This window comes from Hyperolius riggenbachi, chromosome 8, assembly GCF_040937935.1.
Source record: "Hyperolius riggenbachi isolate aHypRig1 chromosome 8, aHypRig1.pri, whole genome shotgun sequence".
NCBI classification, from domain to species: Eukaryota; Metazoa; Chordata; class Amphibia; order Anura; family Hyperoliidae; genus Hyperolius; species Hyperolius riggenbachi.
Genome location: NC_090653.1, coordinates 130,769,083 through 130,788,610, shown reverse-complemented (window position 1 = coordinate 130,788,610; position 19,528 = coordinate 130,769,083). Strand labels below are relative to the sequence as shown.

General features: G+C 41.6%; 1 protein-coding gene across 1 annotated transcript in view; it reads right to left on the bottom strand.

The window, feature by feature from the left end:
* Positions 1-8,484: 8,484 nt before the first annotated feature.
* Positions 8,485-19,528, bottom strand: part of AMOT (angiomotin) — a 111,197-nt gene continuing 100,153 nt past the window's right edge. Inside the window, exons 10-13 of the mRNA XM_068251107.1 lie at positions 18,513-18,635; positions 14,713-14,945; positions 14,099-14,323; positions 8,485-12,528 (exon numbers count right to left, since the gene is read on the bottom strand). Coding sequence (XP_068107208.1) covers positions 12,431-12,528; positions 14,099-14,323; positions 14,713-14,945; positions 18,513-18,635 — 679 coding nt within the window. The 3' untranslated portion in view covers positions 8,485-12,430. The remainder of the gene's footprint in view (positions 12,529-14,098; positions 14,324-14,712; positions 14,946-18,512; positions 18,636-19,528) is intronic.

Here is a 19,528-nt window from a genome sequence, read left to right as displayed (position 1 = left end):
GGTTTGGCAACATTTACAAGGAGCTATAACAACTTTCGTGGCAATCTGTGTTTTATATTTGATGGCTCTTAAAACTTTTTTATCATTACATCATACTGTACATGAACAATTACATGTACAGATATTTAAAATGCAGGTAGTATAAGACATCCAATTTGGCAAAGAAGTGCAGTATAAGGATTTCCTTTTGGAAAAGAAGTGCTGTTTCATAAATATGATTGCGGACATTGGAATTCACAATTCTAAGCAAACTAGATTGATTATCTAATGCTTTCCAACATGTGCATTTAAGTGTCACATTCAAAGTTTTGAAAGGAATGACAAAAAATTGTTTACAAGGAAGGAACAATACCTTCAACTTTGCTATACAAGTTTACATCCAAGTAATAAATGCCACACTGATGCATTTCTGACTGAAACCAAACTTCCAAGACAAACCTACGAACTGCTGATCAGTAGAGGGACTGAGTGCAGTGAGTTCATAACACGCGCCTTTGTCCTCATTCTGCCAATGTAACGCCCTATTTCACATCCATAAATGACTTTCTGGCTTCAACAGATGGAGAATGCCTGACAGTCTACTGCACAGAGTAGTGTGGTGGCTTTTACAGAAAAATAAACCTTGACTAACAAGGCAGAAGGCAGTCATGGAGTTGTGGATGATCTACACATTACACGCCGCTCCACCATTTCCAGTTAAAATGACTGTCTCCAAGTGGATTTCTCACTGTAAGAGCCATACTTACTCTTTTCATAATGCAGGAAAGTAAGCTCTGCTTCACCAGATATTAATGAAAACGTCCAATCTTTATTATCCACTTTTTCTTGCCTATTCAGCTTCCATCTCCTGGCAATTGGAGGTGGTTGCAGCAGACCTTTTTACCGATTACTCCACTATTTTCATTATCTTTCATTAATGATCAAATGTATCGAAAGGTGCCCCATTTATGGTACATTTTTTTCATCAGATGCGATCTTTCAACACACTCTTTATGATTGAACGTAATCAGAAGGTAATGCAACTGTTCCCATAAACCGGGGCGATTAGGGTATTTTTGGTCTTCAGATACGATTGTAAAAAATGCAAGTTTCAGATCTACAATATTTTCAGCTCTAATCAACCAAACAATCCTTTCACATCGATTTTTACCAAATACTGCACTATTTTTTTGTACAATTCGATATAAATATTGGGTCAAAAGATCAAATCTGATGAAAATATTGTACAGTTAATGAGCACCTTTAGGGCCTCATTACTTTTAGTCTGCTAGAATTTCATTCAGCTCAAGGGGAGCAAATCCTACTCCAGATGTTCTGCTCAATGCTTAACAAAACCATACATTTTATCAATGTAATATATATAATTGAGATAGTGCTGACTGAGTATAAAGCAAACCACTTACATTTGATCTTAAGATGGAAAATGTAAACACTCAATTACAAGTAGATACATAAAACATGGTCAGGATACCCCATAATAAAGCCACCATGAATTCTGCCCTCAGTAACACGTATGGCTAAATACTCCCTTTATAACAATTATACCCATGTACTCTACACTTCATAACAACTATGACCAGGCTAGATCCATAAATAAATCTACTCATGCCACTTCATCCCCACCATAACAAGCACAGCCATTTTGCCTTAAAAATTACCATGCTGTCCCCCCTCAAACAGTTTTGCCATTTGAAACCTCCTTATAAGTCCATGGTGAGATAATCACAGGAAAGGACACTGGGATCAGGCCTGACCTGTTACCGGCAGACCCACATTCCTTCTCCCTCATCCATCTCCTGGTGTCTCTCATGAAATGTCACATGACAGCTACTGGGAGAGGGATGTGTGGAGAACCACTGGGAAATGCATAAGCTTGGGATTTCAGGCCTTTCAGTAACATGCAACGATACTTGGTGACAATCCACATTCCTGCTTCAATCCCTGCATGAACTCCAGTAAAAAGTAGACCATGCTGTAATTTCAATTTACAATATGTGCCGATTTGATTGTGAGCTGACCCACCCTTATAGTCATAATTAAAATATAGCATAAAACACTGAACTTTATTTCAAGTAGATATGCTCATAAAGAGAAAATGAGAAAACATATTTTTGTTCCCACATAACTAATGGTTATACCTATGATCCTTAGCAACAGCACCTGACAGAACACATACAATCAGATCTATTGCTGTGAGTATCCAGGAAGCCAACATTTCCTGCTTTCATTCCAACCTCTTGTTCTCAGCTTAGCTCAAGGTACTGGCAGCAGAGACAGGCGAGAAAAGCCAGCAGCAAGAACAACACTATAAAATGTATTGGCACTACTGCAATATCTTCCTGCTTAAGCCAGTCTTGGCAACAAAAAAACACTCTACTTTTTCATTTTCTAATGAGTCAGCTTCACACTAATAGCGGAAGAAGAACAAAAAAAGACAAGAAAGATACTTGGCTCTTTTTAGAAGGAAAGAAGAAGGCATTAAGCTCAAAGTGAAATAACGTCTTTGATGAGTGCCATAAGCAGTCTTTTTAGTGTAACTAAGAAAATATTGTTAGCAGAATTTGCAGGGTCCTTTCAATAACTATACAATGCACAGTCAGAAAAGCGTATGCAAAACCAGAAGCAACAGGTCCTAAGTACATTATATACTAAGCCAAGAAACCTATATATTCTTAACATTCTGAAAACTTCTGCAGAGAAACATACTCCAAATATTACCAAGTTCCACTTGGTAAACAAAAAAAAAATTGTGCTTTAAAACTATACAAATATTAAATTAATGTTTTGCCTTCCGCAATGCCCAGTAATATATTGCTCTGCAATATACTGTTGGCACCTCTAACAGTCGCAAAAAAAAATACAAAACTCATTTTACTGAAGCATACTAAAGAAACAAACAAACAAAATTTCTACAAATGACAAAAGACTATAATGCTAATATTTGGCAGTGCAAAGTCATCAACTTGAAATAACACTTTGCTAATGGGATGACTGTCATTTATAAGCTTATAACCTACAAACACACCAAAAACAATAAGAGTTAAATGTCAATCACGTCTTCAGCACATCTACAAACTATATACATGCGTTCTGATCGTTCTCTTGCTGGATACGTATTTTTTTAACCTATTCATGACAGAGTTTTTCATATCTTGATAACAAGCACACAAACAAACATTCTGCTGTATTTAGAATTATCTGCAAATGGTTTGTTAACTACTTTGCAGCTTAAAGGGAACCTGTACTGAGTAAAACTCTTTAAAATAAACACGAGGTAACTTCAAATGAACATTACAGTTACCTTGCCATCAGTTCCTCTCAGAAGCTCACCATTTTCTTCTGACAATGATCCCTTCCAGTTCTGACAACATATTGTCAGAACTGAAATATATCAGTTGCTGTCAGTTATATATCAGTTGCTGTCAGTTTCAGCTGAGAGGAGAGCTGATGTGTCCATGTTTCACTATGGCTCAAGTGGGCGATGTTACAGTTAAACTGTGTAATGACCAGAAAGCGGTTTTGGAGTAATGGCCATTTTCAAAATGGAGGACAGAGAATTTAATTGATCACAGTGGACAAACAGGATGCAGGAAAGGAGAAAGAGATTGATAAGTAGACTACACGGGAGGTAAGTATGACTTGTGCATGTTTATTTTGACTTTTAATTTTCAGTTCAGGTTTTCTTTAAGTTAAGTTGCACTGACATTTTGGGGACATTTGTTTTGGTCATGCATATACAAGTGAAGGTTTTGATTTAAGCCATCGAGCCAAGATGCAAGTTCAAACAGATTTTCCTAAATCATGGCATACCAAACATGCAGGTGTTCTGTATAAAATGGTTCAGCTTGACCCAAATAACCATGCATACATTTGTTTCAATGAAGGAATGAAGTGCAGTGTCCGTTGTTGTAAAAAAACAAACAAACTATAAATACTTCTAAACGTGCTTGTTCACATTCACAACACTAAACACTCTGAAATGCAATTACTGGTAAATCACTTCAATTCTTTACTTTTTAAGGCATTTTTAGATCATTTTTTTTTCTGTCTTTCTTCTCATAGAAAAATTTCACATTGACAAGCCTGTACCCAAAAAGGCTTCTCCCATGAACAGCATGTCGCTGGATCATCAGTCATTTAGATAGGTCTTCTGTTAGCTGTTGGGATACCAATGCTGTCAGAGCAGACGCACTAGTGGAAACCTAAGAAGACTCAAGCTAGTTACATATGCTAGATGACACTTGGCCAAGAAACCATTCAGGCCCCTCTCAGCCAAGAATCTAGTATGTCTACTGGTGTCTCTGATGCTGCATAAAGACCCGACACAGAGAATTTTTACAGTGCCACCCAAGCAGGTCCTGAGCCCATTGTTTCCTAGCTCACCACACCCACTGTAAGTTACCCATCATCCACCACACCGTCCTCCTCCTTCCTTCTCCATAGAAACAGGTGCATCCCACGGCTGTAGCCATGGGAGGCAACTGTACACCACTCATGCATCGCAGTGTCAGTCAAAGTATTGAGCTAGATCCTGATGGGTAACACTGAGTATATGTACCAAGCTTTAGATTATTGGTCCCCAACATAAGCAACTGCTTGGGAGTCCAATATTCCAGTGTTTCTCAAGCCTGTCCTCGTGACTCCCCAACAGTGCATGTTTTGCAGGCAACCTCGCCTATGCACAAGTGCGGTAATTAGTGCCTCAGCTACATGGAATTCACCTAGCTGAGGAACTAATTGCCCCACCTGTGCATAGGGAAGGTAGCCTGCAAAACATGCACCCTTGGGGAGTCACGAGGACAGATCTGATAAACACAGCATTAATCTACAATATTCTAATGTCACAACTGTCCAGATTTACTGTGTTTCATTGTGGTAGTCCCACTGCACCTTTCATTTTCAGATTGTTCCATATTTTTATGATTAGTTTTCAATTATACTTTCAGTTTCCCTGGCATTCATTAGCAAAACCTGCATACAGAAATCTAAAGACCCGTACAGAGGCTGTTAACTGGAATGATTGTTTGTGATCAGTGATCATTTTAGAAATGATTGCTGTACAGACACACTGCTGCAAGTTCTGCTCTCAAGATAGAGAAAAACGGTCAAGCGATGGATGTGTATGATGTGCTAAACAATAGTGGTTGCTTGTGGTGGTTGTTTTGATACTGAATGGTTAACCATGAAGCGAAGTTAGGGGGCAGCTGTACTGACATTATAATTATGTCAGTACGCAGCTATACATTGCCACAAAGCAATGCACTGCCACAGAATTTTCCTAGATTCCGCCAATATGCAGGTGTTAAAACACACAAGTAATAGAAGCTGCTTTTAGCACAATTTGAAAGAAAGCAACAGCTCTCTTGGATTTTGGATAGGTGCTCCTACAGATGGTTCATTTGTTTTTAGAGACACTGTATTAATCTGATGAAGCCATCAGTGACCTGTGAAACGCGTTGTTTTTTTACAGTGCCCATAAAGAATATTGAATTTTTTCGTTTTTGTGGTTTACTGCCTTCAGTTAAGCCCCGTTTATATATTTTCACTCATTCGAGTCATCTTTTCGCTGGGGTGCCTCTTACCTCCCAACTATACCGCACTCCAAATGTACTGGGTGGGGGGTAGTCAACCTAGACTCCTTTAAACAGCCTAGCCATACATTCTTCAAGGGAGCTTCCCCAACTCCTGACGGACGACTTCTTGAGACCTGAGTGAGAACAGGATTTCTTCACCTGCTTGATTCTGTGGCTGCTGGTTTTGCAACCTTCCTTTGTGAGTAATATTACTTGTATATTATTCGCACACTTTGCTTGATATACTACACCATAACATAAGGGGCTTCTGTGTTCTCTGTTTATTTCTGGAAGGTTTTTTGGAACCTCGCCAGACGCCTATAATTTTTCTCTTGGATCTTGTTCAATAAAACCAGAAGCCGAGATTAATAGTCGTTGTGATGATAATGTATGGAAGCATACAGAGCACAGGTGAACAGCATCTGCGAGAACATAAAGCAGGGCTGATTTCTGAAGTCTGCCAATCCAAACTGATAACCTTTATCTAAGAAAACCAAAATTGTGAGTGCAATATCCGTAATAGAAAAAGCTCAAAAAAAGAAAAAAAAAAAAAAACACATTGGAGTCCAGAGGTAAATTTTTAAGTGCCTTGTTGCCCTTTGTTGCTTGGGTCCTGTGATTTGTCAATTTGACATAAAGTCAATAAACTTAGCAGTGTTCCCTGACCTGTATGAAGATTGATAAATAGTAAATGTTGCAATGACAGAGCTGTAAACATCAGAAACAGTAACGAGTGTGCTGACCTCCACTGGCACTAACAGATCAGTAACTTCACATCAAAGTCTCAATACAACTTGGGAAAAGACGCTTTTCATTTAGATCAGTTTTTTTTTTAAACAACTAGAGAGGTGCAGGGTGCCTACAAGAAAAGCAGTTAACTTGGGTGCTGGAGACGCCGCGGTTTTTAGGACGCACCATAGGTGCAAATGTAAATAGCCATGACTAGCAGCTATGTGTTAATTTGGGCACCGGAGGCAGGCCTATGTAGCCACAGCTTGTTTAGCAGGCAGCCCTGGCACCCGATAGTTTATCAGGTGCTGAAGACACCAAACCTAACACTTATAGCTGCTAATCACGGGTATTTACACTGGCACCTATGACGGCATCCAAACTAGCTATTTGTAGCCTTAGGTATCAACTTGGGGGGTTAGCTAAGATTTGCCATAGGTTTTGGGAGTCATTTAGGGTTAGGCATAGGTTAGGAGGTCATGTATGGTTAGGCATAGGTTGGGGAGGTTGGTTAGGTATTGTTTGGGGTGTTGGTTACGGTTCAAGTGAGAATGGGGTCAGGCTAGGGGATAGTAAAATATTGGTGAAAAATTACCAATACGGCTATTTCCTGTGCCCAAATTAACTTGGCTTCCCTTTTACATGTATGTACCTACTAGAGTTCTTTAAGACTGACATATACTATATGATCAGGGGTAGACCAGGTGAACAATCGATATCTACCACCTTGCACCAGCAGATATGTGCTCTAGTTTTTAACAACATTTCATTAGATTTAAAATTAATTTCAAATCTAATGCCTAATCTATTAAAAATGTTGTACAGTCTGGAGAGACATCTGGCTTGTCAGCAGATGGTCACAAGGTACACCTCAACTCAAAAGTTTTACTGTCTGATGACCTAAAACCAGCTGACAGCACAAAAGGCATCTGATAAATAACCAGCAAAGATAACATCCTATGTTCCTCCTCCTCAGTGAACAAAATATATTGACACTAATTACTGTGAAGCCTTATGACATATCCTGTACAAAGGAACTGTACTAGAATTTCCAGCCGTTTCGGTTGTACCGATTTCCCCAGTATGTTATTGCATGTGATGCAGATGAATTACAGCATAACATAGCAAATCCATGCAATTTTTTCTGAAGCCAGACGTGTCACATGTTGCGGCAGGCTATGAAGAGCTGACATTATGACACTGAACACATGCTGCACCAAAATATTTTACAAAGGAACCTGGTCTGTTAGGAGTAGTGACATACAGTCCTTACAACCAGTTCATAGAATTCAGTACATAATCATGTGCAGTCAAATCAAGGGGAAAAGCATGCAAAAGACCCCCACAAGATCTCACAAGAGTCTATAGAGCCAGGAATTCATCAGAAACCATGAGTTGTGAAGCCACAGCTAAGCTGAGACACCTTTAAGGCTACGCTCACACTATGTGCTACAATTTAGGCTCAATGCAATGCACTCTGCACATTATAACATGGTTATTTTTCATAGCATGAATATTACTATGGCAATGTGCGTGTTAATGAACACCTTATCCAGAAATGTAGGAAGTGAAAAGTGAATCTGGATAATGTGGCCCATTGCAACACAGAGATATGGACATACCAGTACAATTTTATGGATAAAGTACTCACAAGCACCAAATCAGCAACATGCATAGTGTGAATGTGGCCTTAAAGAGACACTGAAGCGAGAATAATTCTCGCTTCAGAGCTCATAGTTAGCAGGGGCACGTGTGCCCCTGCTAAAACGCCGCTATCCCGCGGCTAAACGGGGGTCCCTTCACCCCCAGCCCCCCCTCCCTGCAAAATCAACGACCAAATTGGTCGTAAATTTTGCTCTTCCTGGAGGCAGGGCTAACGGCTGCAGCCCTGCCTCTCAGCGCGTCTATCAGACGCGCATCGCCGTCTCTCCCCGCCTCTCTCAGTGAAGGAAGACAGAGGGGCGGGGGAGAGGCGGAGGTACGCGTCTGATAGACGCGCGGGAGGCAGGGCTGCGGCGGTTAGCCCTGCCCCAATGTGGAAGAGATTCCGCGATGTACGGAGGGGATTTGGGGGTGAAGGGACCCCCGTTAAGCCGCGGGATAGCGGCGTTTTAGCAGGGGCACACATGCCCCTGCTAACTATGAGGTCTGAAGCGAGATTTATTCTCGGTTCAGACTCTCTTTAAACGTTTGGAAATCAGTAGAATCCATTTAGTAAACTACAAGGGACCGGACAAAGTAATTTACTATATCAGAAATTGTCATACTCAAGCACATAAAGTATACTATAGTACTGTATCTTAAAGGAATTATGAGGGAAAAATGAATAAAATAAGTGCTACTTACCGTTCCGGCCCGCGTGGCGGTGATTGACTTGGAGGTCGGCCTGACGTCATCGCCGGGGACCGGGAGGGAGCTGCGGCGAACAGCTGCGGGGAGAGCTGCGGCGAGGGACATGCTGGGAGCTTGGGGCTGGAGGAAGCCCTCGGTAAGAAGCACTTATTTTATTCATTTTTCCCTGATAACTCCTTTAATGTAGTTAATAATTGGGAGTCATATTTTTTCTTTTCAATGTTTCAGCAAGCAAGCGACAGTGTCTAAGCTAGATCAAAAACGCACAGTGCTCAATATACAAGGATTTGCATGCAATCATCACGCAACAGCTTGAGAAGGAAGAATACGTCTCACCAGTTAATGTGGGTACAGTACTTATAGTGTGCTCCTCTGTCCACATTTCTGCAGCCATGCACAAGCAAGTCACAGATGACAGGCAATTCCCTTAGTAATTAGGAGGCAGCAGAGGTCTCACTGGCTGGTGCTTTTTAGGTAATAAACGCAGGCCCAGAGTAGTGTGCAAATAGCAAGCAGGCTACAAGTGGCTGCCAGCCTGCCCACTGACCACGGCTCATGGGTCTCAGACTGATGTATAATGCATGCGCCCACGCACTTTCCACTAAAGCCAGATACATAATACCACAAGGGACAGAAATCAGGTTTATTATAACGGAAGTTCTGTTATATCAGTGTTTACTATACCAGGCTTTACTCCCATATACTTATAATGGTGCTTGGCAGGGATCTAGACATTTAGTTTACTATACCCCAATGTTTACTATAGCAGAGTTCACTATAACGAGATTGTACTGTATTTTACAGCAATCGGCAACAGATATTAACTTCACAGTTAGCCACTTATTCCTAAAACTGGAATGTAACAACTTGTGTAAAACATCTACAGATGTTTCTACAGTCAGGATAAATAAACTGGTACACACTTGCAACAAGTCATTTGACCCAATCTCATCAAGGTCATTGGACAGTTGTTCAGGAGAATTCATGCCAGACGAATGCATAAGAATGACGAATGAGAAAAGTGTACAGGCAGACATGTTGGAATTTTTCAAACAACAGTTGCCTGTCATCCACATGCACAGGGACTGAAATGAGTACTCTAAACCTATTGCGATAATGCGCCTGCACATTACTAACTGTCATTGGTGCCATAACCTGCTTGTAATACCGTGCTTGCACAACACTGAGGAGGAAGGTTATAACACACATCAGTTCTGCATGACTAACTCACACAGTTTACATCATATACACTGTATGAGGACGCATGAATCAACCACCATATGATCACAGTTCTGGCCATTGAACGACAACATCTGCGGAAAGTTGTGTGTTTGCATGGATTACGTTCAAGATCAAATGACAGTATTGAACATCAGCCAGGGGTGTAAAAATACTACCCACAACTCCCCCTCCCTCCCAACGGCTTTGGAGCCATCTTATCACAACTGCACATTCTCTGCCGCCATTCGTCGACTTCTGATCACATGACCAATGTGAGTCACATGATCAAGATCCTGCGAATGGCAGAGAAGAGTGTGCAGCTGTGAGGAGACCCACAGCGCTGAAAGCAGGTAAATATTACTCCCCCCCCCCCCCCATTCTGGAGGGGGGGGGGGGGATTATGTACGGGGGGAGGAGTTTGAACAGCAAGTACATAAGCCTTGAACGTCTACTGACAGGTGAGTATAACGTAGTGGTCCCCTTACATGACACATTAGTGAATGGAGCACCGCTGTGCACAGGGTAAAAAGAATTACATGTTCATAAGAAATGGTTCCCACTAGAACTGTGACATTCCATACATGGCTTATGATGAGCACTCATCAAATCAGTCTGTTTTCATTGCATTTCTCAGTCTCAGAAATGATGGTTTCCGAGCACTGACCGGAGGCAAGCGTAGAAATATGACCACATTTGTAGCCTTTTTTCCAGCACCAGGCTGGATGAGCACCACATCACCCAGCTACCTTTCCAGCCTATTGTTTTATACTGAAGTTCACAACACTGACCCCAAACAACTCATAATAAAGAGACAACTCTATCCAAAATGGGGGCTAAATGCAGTAATAGATCTTCACCTAGGCAACAGACTACTGTGAGCAAATATCCAACACTGAACACAGACAGTGAACAGGAGAAAAGACCCACACTGGACATTTTAGTGGGTATTCATTTACGCTGGTTGTGGTAATGATTCACATTTACACACCCACCCTCCTGGCTTTCTTCATTCTACAAACCATTTCAATGATTTGGCAATGTTTATGCAGCGACTGTGATGGCAATACATAATGACAGGTTTGAGCATGTGAGCTTTGTGCTGGGAAACAATATTGTACTGTTTCTGAACTGCACAAAACTCTGCATCAGTTTCCAGATAAGGCTTTTTAAATACTACAAAAAAAAGTTACGAACAGCTGTGTACAATATGTTACATGGAGAAGTTTCTACCAATAGCAACTCTACCTGTATCAGGATGCTGCTAGTTAAGAAATTACATTCCAATGGGACATTTCACTTTTTGTTATGTCACCAAACTAGATAGGGTGAAAGAGTAGAAAGGATAGAGAGAAGGAAAGAGAGTAAAGGTGCTCATTAATGATCCAATTTCCCGAATGATCGACAGTCCAATCATTGTGATCGATTGGAAACAATCACTCGGGCCACCAATGTAGAGGAAAATTATAAGCAATCTGATCAAATGGAACGATTGATAGAACTATTGTTCATTGTCGATCGGCACCACTAATCTCCTTAGCGGTAACCCCAAGTCATACTCGGGCCGGAAATCCGCAGCTCAGATCGGTAACCCTAAACCTGACTCATGGTAGCCGCTGGAATGTTAATGCAGAGCAAAGCGCGCAGCAGGCTTTGCAACTCACCTCCCACAAGATCCAGACGCCGGAACCAATTCTCCTTCCCTTCCTCAGAGGCTCTGCAACCCTCTGGTGAGAGCGCCGCCTGTCGTCATGACCACAGCCGGCGATCTCACTTTCGGCTTACACCGCCACCTGAAGGACGGAGGGATAATTGCAGCGCTGCATCCCAGGCAGGTGAGTAAATGCAGGGGCTGCTGCAGATCACTCTGCTTTGTGATTTTTTTTCACTTTTTTTAGGGTCTAAAAGCATTTGAAAAAAAAAATGCACCGCTTTTAGATCCTAAAATTCGAAAATAATCATACCGCCAGGGAGGTTAATGGGACCCAATCCAATCGATTATACAGTCAATCATTTGGGAGATTGCACCATTCATGAGCACCTTAAGAAAGAGAGACTGTCCTCGATCTGCAGGCTAGCTGTTAGCGTTGAAGGAAATCTGTGACAACACTACAGCAACCCCATTTTAGAAGCTTCAAATGGAGGTGGATATTCTTTGAACTACATACAACTTTGGGGAGAAATTATGATTTTGCTTGACTGCAATCGATTTCACCACCCCGGAAACATTGTGCACCAGTATGTAGTCAGAAAATGGCTCCTTCCATCAGCTACTGAGATGGGCGTTTAGCCTTTGGACAGATTAATTCACTTTACAGTACAGCAAGTCATGTCTTTTTTTTTTTTCTTTTGTTTTGGCTACAAAATTAGAAGGAAAAAAACAAAAAACCCTGAATGAATCGGGCCCCTTCATTTCATACAAACGGAATACATCTCATTTATGAATAGAAAATAACAGTTAAAAAAAAATCTTTGCTTAATCTCCTAATACATATAAATAGGCTTAAGGTAGAACTTCCTATAAATACCATAATTGTTAAAATAAAAATATATCTTTCTTATATGAGATATTCCACCATCTCCCCATCTGTAATGTCTTGGCCCAGGGATGGAACCGGAGTTTTTTGATCCAATGTGTTGGACTGAAACGTTGCATCTGTAAGGGAAAGATAGGGGGTGTGAGAGCAGGTCTTGATTATAAAAAGATTGTTTTGTCATGTTCTAGCAGTTATTTCAACAACAGAGGATTGCACTATGGTAGTCATCAGTTCTAGCAAAGTGTGTTGAGTAAGTATAATATTGGCTAAGACTTGGATCATATTAAAAGCCAAAATGGTCGGTTCCACGGAATGGACCACAACAGACATGTCGACGGATCCTACGTTAAACATAAGGGATCATGCAATCTGTAAGAGAAGGAGGAGATGAAGCAAGTGGTTTCGGCGCATGGTGCTCAGCGCTGAATCTAGTCGCCATGGCAGTGATGTTATATTGTGCGCAAGGTTAATTCTGGGTTCTGGCTATCGCTGGACCCCAACTTACATCTCCCTCTGAGTTGTATTGAATCAGAGAAGAAATATTATTTTACGCCCCCGGGGATTTGAGAGAGTCAGCAGGGTGAGCCATCATTTGGCAAACTCAGCACCCAGCTCACCGGCGGCACACATACACATACGCAGAGGAGAAGTCTGCTTTTTTTGTGAGGAATCACTAAAAATGTAAGCTCTGTGAAAACACCCATCTGTTCTCCTCAAGACTACAGCTCATTCTAAACTTGCAAACACTGGGAAAAGCATGTCCTAATGCAATGCATTCAGGTATGTACCAAATCCGCAGTACAAGGTAACTGAAAAACAATGTGACAGCAGTGTTTCCAGATACCCACTAAAGGGCATTAAAGTGTGCCTGACATGGGGCCAAATAAAATGTATACATACCTGGGGCTTCCTCCAGTCCCCTCAATCCTGATCACTCCCTTGTCATCCTCAGTCACCGCCTGGTTAAGCGCACAACGTTCCCGGGGTATGAGAATGCGACAGTATGCCACGGTCCGGTAAAATTTGCAGCGACTAAGGACAACGAGGGAGCGATCAGGCCGGAGGAGGCTGGAGGAAGCACCAGGTATGTATACATTTTTTATTTGGCCCCATTTCAGGTACACTTTAAACCAATCAAACCTCATGGCACGAGCTGTTCTAGGAAGCTTCACTGTAATTACAAACGATAACAATTTGCACTCAAAACAACAAGTTGGAAAACTGACAGTAAGGGCCCATTCACACTTGTGCGTTTTCAGCGCGATTTCAGCATTGTTGAAAATCGCTAGCAATTTGAAAACGTGTGTACAATGAAAGTATATGGAAGTGTTCTCATCTAAGGGATTTGCTGAAACACAAGCACGTTGCCTGCAGCATTTTCTGAGCGATTCTGCAGGCTAAATTGAACTAGAAATCACAAAAACGCTAATCGCTGGAAAAACGCTTTCTATACAGTGAAAAATCACTGGGAAATCGCTAGGAGAAAAACGCCAGAAAATTGCTCAGCGTTTGCGTTTAGCGATTTTAGGTGTGAATGGGCCCTAATACAAGCAACTAGGTTGTCAAAACGGAGAATGTTTGTTTCCAATATACCTTCCAGTATACTTTGCATTTAACCAATTCACCAGGATGAGATTTCCTCCTTAGAAAGCTTTACTGGTATTACCAGCAACTATCACTCAAGCTTACCAGTCCTCTCAGAGCTGTACATGGGGCTCGGAGTGGCCAGCCTCCCCGGACCTGGAGATGCGCTCACAGAAGGAGCTTTGTTTTGTTCACTGCCTCGATCGGTTTGTGTGCAGCAGTCCCGGCTGCCAGTCTTTGAGTGTCCTGAGAGTTGGGGTGTGGATGGAAGTACAGGTGATGGGGTAGATGAAATGGACTCTGAGCGATATTCTGTCCCCAGAAGGACTCCTGCATATCATTTAAGGAAAAAAAAAGGTATAATTAATAAAATACTAAACTTGTAATAGTCCTCTTTACATTCATTCTATGGATGCGAGAAAATTTCTGTACTCGCATCCTTAGGCTAGATCTCCCAGCATACATTGCAGGGTGCTCACGTGCCACTGCTGGGAACTACAAAATTCAGATGTGGCTGGTCCATAGAGAAGATGGCACATACCATATGGGCCAGAGAATCAGCACCCCATAGGTAAGTAGCGAGGTTCACCATAACCTCTGCCCCCCTCAACAGTACACTTCATTATAAACCTCTCTTGTGGAGAGGTTTCATTTAAAAAAAATACAAATCTGTTGCTCTCTTGCCTTTAAGACACTGAAGCTTTAGCGTTGGACCTTACCTAAGCTGCCTTTCCAACTCTTGTCCTCTCTCTTCTCCTCCAGAATGGGCGTACTACTGAGGGTAGAGGAGTGGGACAGTATTCCCGAGCTGGCATTGGAAATGGACATTAGCGACTTTGATGGGCGCATGGAAGATGGCTGCTCTGTCTTATTGGCATCTTTACGAGACCGTTGCTGAAGCACTTTAATCATAGCATCCTTTTCAATTATCTGAGCATGTAGAGTCTTTATCCTGAAACACATAAGGGAGATCAATCATTTCTGAATATACACAATTAGACAATTCACAAAAACTTTCACTTTTCTCCATTTTTGTCTTCTGCATACTTGACTATTTGTACCTAATCTTGTACTCAGAGCCAATATGTCCTCTTAAAGGAATACTATCGTTTGAAAACTTTTTTTTAATACTCTATATTAGTGTACACATTACCACTAGTGCTAGGGGCACTTTATTTATTTACCCAGGTCTCTCTCCCTCTATCCCTGCTTAAAAATTCATTTCTCACACAGCTCACAAATATATTTCACTGCGTCACTCACAGCATGGTAACAGGTAACTAAATGAGCTGTAATATTGCTGGAATATAACTAGCTATAACACTAGTCTGTGTTTACACTCAAACTGGTTGCCTGGCTGCCTGCTTGTGGTGATTCACTCCAGGCTGCATCCACTTTACAAGCTGCTGAGAGGGGCAGACCACTGTTTACAATTAGCATTATTAGTATCTTTATCAGTCAAGAGAAGCAAAGATAATAAACACACATTGCTAGAATCGTTAACCCCTTACCACCATATCAATAAGATTCTTTCAGCAAGGTGATCATTAAACTATAAACTGAGGAGTTGATAGCAACTCCCCTGTGTAGAGACATGGTCTAGCCCTCTGGGAGCCCTCAGTATTAGATACATTTTGTATCTAAAACTGATGGAGGATTTTACAGCTGAGAGGAACAGCTGTGTGAGGAATCAAATTGCTCCTAGTACTTGTCCTAATGTGTGCTACAACATACAGCATTTAAAAATAAATGTATAGATCGATAGTATTCCTTTAAGCATTATCAAACAGGCTAAATAATGCATTTCACGATAGACAAATTCCTTATGTTGCAACGTGGACATATGCAGTTCCAAAACCATCACAGTAGGAGTACATATTATTTTGGTAGGAGTACATATTTTGGTGCGGGCCAGATTGGCACAGGGAGAGCAGAATGACGTCTCTCCCTGTTGCCACTAAACTCCAAGGCGGCGTTAAATACTATTCCCCCTCAGAGTTGTTGCAACTCGGAGGGAGATGTAATTCAGGGACTGACAGCGGCCAGAGCCCCGAATTACCATATGTGGTGCATTGGTAGGCGAACAGAGGCGCCAGAAGGATAAAAGTACATAAAATTTTTTAAAAAATTGCTGGTGGTGCATTGCTGCTATGACGGCACATGGTGCTCAGCACCACGCGCAGATATAACCTGCTTCTTCACAGTAGGACTTCAGAAATCCAAAGGCCGTAATTAAAAATCCCTACTCATCGTTTTACATGTTCTCATTAGTACCGGAGGGACAACACGAGCAGGAGCGTAACTACAAATTATGAGCCCCCCAGCAAAACTTTGATGGGGCCCCTTAATGTTCACAACTCTTCCTTTGCCTCTTCTTGGTGACCCTCACAGCCTGAGGGCCATCTTACAAGGCTCATAAAACATGAGCATCTACAAGGATGCTTCCACCTGTTCTTGTGTGTGAAGTCATCTTCCAATGGTCTTGGCAGTCAGTAAAGATACCTGCACTGTTAAACTGGCTGAGAATACCAGTGGAGTTCCCAGAGGACAACAGAGGAAAAAAAAAAAACGGTTCCTGCAGTGCATTTAGGGATCTAAGGAAATGTGTTTATTCTCAGAATAACACATAACAGCAACTAGTAAAATCATAAATGGAATTGCTTATCCTACCGTGGAAACAAAGCCTCACTGCAGTAATTAAGAAAATCGATTTATTTTACTTTCATTATCACCATGTGACTTCTCCCAATTTTCTGCAGCACACACACCTGAGTAAGGTTTTGTGGGCAGAACATCATTCTCTTGCTAGTATATATGTGCACATCTAAACCTACATTGCCTTAATCAGCATGCAATGAATCTGGTACGCAGCAGAGCGGGATGAATGGCTGATTCCAGAATGGTATTAGGTCTGTATGTAGTTACATATAGCAATATCAGGAAGGCAGTGTGGGAATGTTCCAGTAGATCACATTATGGATACCAGAGAAATGTCATACAGTAACCATAGCACTAGGAAATGAAAGGGGGGGGGGGGGGGGGGGGGGGTTGCCCTTTGAATATATGATGCTACATTTACTAAACTGACTGATATTTACTTCAATGCCTATCTCCAAACTCAAATCTAAATACAGTATAATGTCTTAGCTCAGTAATAACAGTGCTCAAATTTGACTTTTGCTCTGTGAACTGAGGCTTCTGCAGATACAAAGTCTATCTTAAAATGGTGAATGCATGACCAGAAGCATTTGAGTACAGGTGAAATCTCTGATGCAGGAATCAATGTGTGGATTTCTGACTATAAAAGTCATTCAGTTGACGCAAGTTAATCAAAGAGCTAACACACATTTATTTATTGTATTTATAAAGCGCCAACATATTACGCAGCGCTGGACATTAGTTTAGGTTACAGACAATGTTTAGGGGTGACATGCAGCAATATGACAATACACGAATACAAGAAAGACCAGATCACGCAGCACAGTATGAGTACCAGGTAATGCTTAGTCAGTCACTGGAGGGGAGCATGGAGATTAGGCAAGTTAGGTTCACTCAGGTGCATAGCATGGGTGCACAGTAATGGAGGTGCAAGATCAGGTAGGACACAAAAGGAGGAGGACCCTGCCCAAAGGCTTACAATCTCAGCTTAGCAGTAGAGCGTTTCCACAGACCTAAATACAAAATAGTTTGTTTGAATAGCGGCATTAATGTTCCAGCCATAATTCAATAATCTCTTATTTACCCAAACAGGAAAATGCTATTTGCCACTATTAGCTAAGGTTCAAAGTTTAGCTTGTCTAAGACATTCCAAATACCATGAGACAAAGTCACAAGGAGATGCATAAGACATTACATAACTCACAAAAAAACAGCAGCAATGCAATGCCAGTGATCCCATGAAAGATACAATTCACAATATGGGATAGTTCAAAGAAAAGCATAACCAATCAGCTGGTTTCTACTTTTCAAATCTGTAAGACAATACAGATCAAGGAGCAGTGACACGGCAATAAGGGATGCAGAATACAAGACTGCTTGGGCCCGCAGAGTCATCCTAGGTCCCTCTTCACTGGGTGCTCTGCTGGTAATAACCATCTCTGTATGGACTTTAATCAATCTGTCGTCCTCGCCTTAAATGCCAAAACTTAAGGTGGCCACTAATGATCCAATCTTTTTCATCCAATCTTACCAAATCTATGTAGTATAAGGGTAAACTAAGTGAATATACTGAATGAATAATTTAGGCAGTTCCCTTGTATTACATAGAAATGGTAAGATTGGATGAAAAAGGTTGGATCATTAGTGGCCACCTTTAGTTTCCTAGGACAACTGAGGTATGAAAGAAGCTTAAAGGGGTTCTCTGGCATGTATATTAAAAAAAAAACTGACACTTACCTGGGTTTTCTATCTGCTAAATATGTGCTTAATATGTCAGCTTAATGTTAAAATAGACCTAAGCCTAGTCATAGTTTTACCAAGAATGATAATTTGTACTTCATAGGTCACAGCCAAAACGTACCTCCCCTCCATGTCCACACATCGTCTGTTTGCTAGAAGTATCTCCTCCTCTTCCTTCTGGATCCTGGCTTCTAGTGTGTTATCAAAACTTGCACTAGGTGAATGGCTTATAGAAGTGGTGTCTCTGAAATGAAAGCACCAATTTACAAACATTTTAACATCTACAAAGATTTAAAAAAAAACTGTACTAAGAAAGTCAAGTCTGACAGAGGAAACTTGCAACCACTTAGAGCAGTGGTCCTCAAACTATGGCCCACATGCCGGATGCGGCCCCCGAGGCATTTTTACTGGCCCCCAAACACAAAATGTATAACTTATAGATGTGGCCCTGCATCTTTAAATATCGGCGGACCGCATGTAGAATAGCAGTGCTGGCACCACCTATCCACATACTGTAGAAGCCAACGAGCAGTCATTTGCTGGCTTCCAATCCAATTCTGCATCAGGTGACACTGCTCCAACTGGACAGCAGGTTGTCACCTGGGTATGCTTCACTATCTGGTGCACGAAGATGTTCTTTGGGCGCCGCATGTCTGAATGGCTGCTGCAGGGAGTTCTCCTCCGGGAATGATTGGAGGGAATCAATACCTAGATTCAATGTAATGTTCTTCAACATCATTTTATGAATGTTCCGGCCCCCCCAACAGACTGAAGTATGTTGACCGGGCCTGTGACCGAAACATTTTGGGGACCCCTGACTTAGAGCCATGCTGAGCAGTAGTTTTGTACTGTATCAGACATGGATGCACACTTGAAAAAAGGCGCCTGGAAAAAAAGGTGCAGGGAATTGCTAATAGAATATCGCTACAACTAGCGATATTGTACTGCTGGATTCCGATAGTAAAATATTGGTAATGCTTACCGATATTTTACTATAGCTTAACCTAACCCTACTCTCATACAAAAGAAAGTATGCCTCCAGTGCCTAACCCTAAGCCCGAACCCCCTCCCCCCCCCCCCCCGGTGGTGTCTAAAATTAAGAGCCCAACCCAGTACCTAACCCTAAGGCCTTACCCC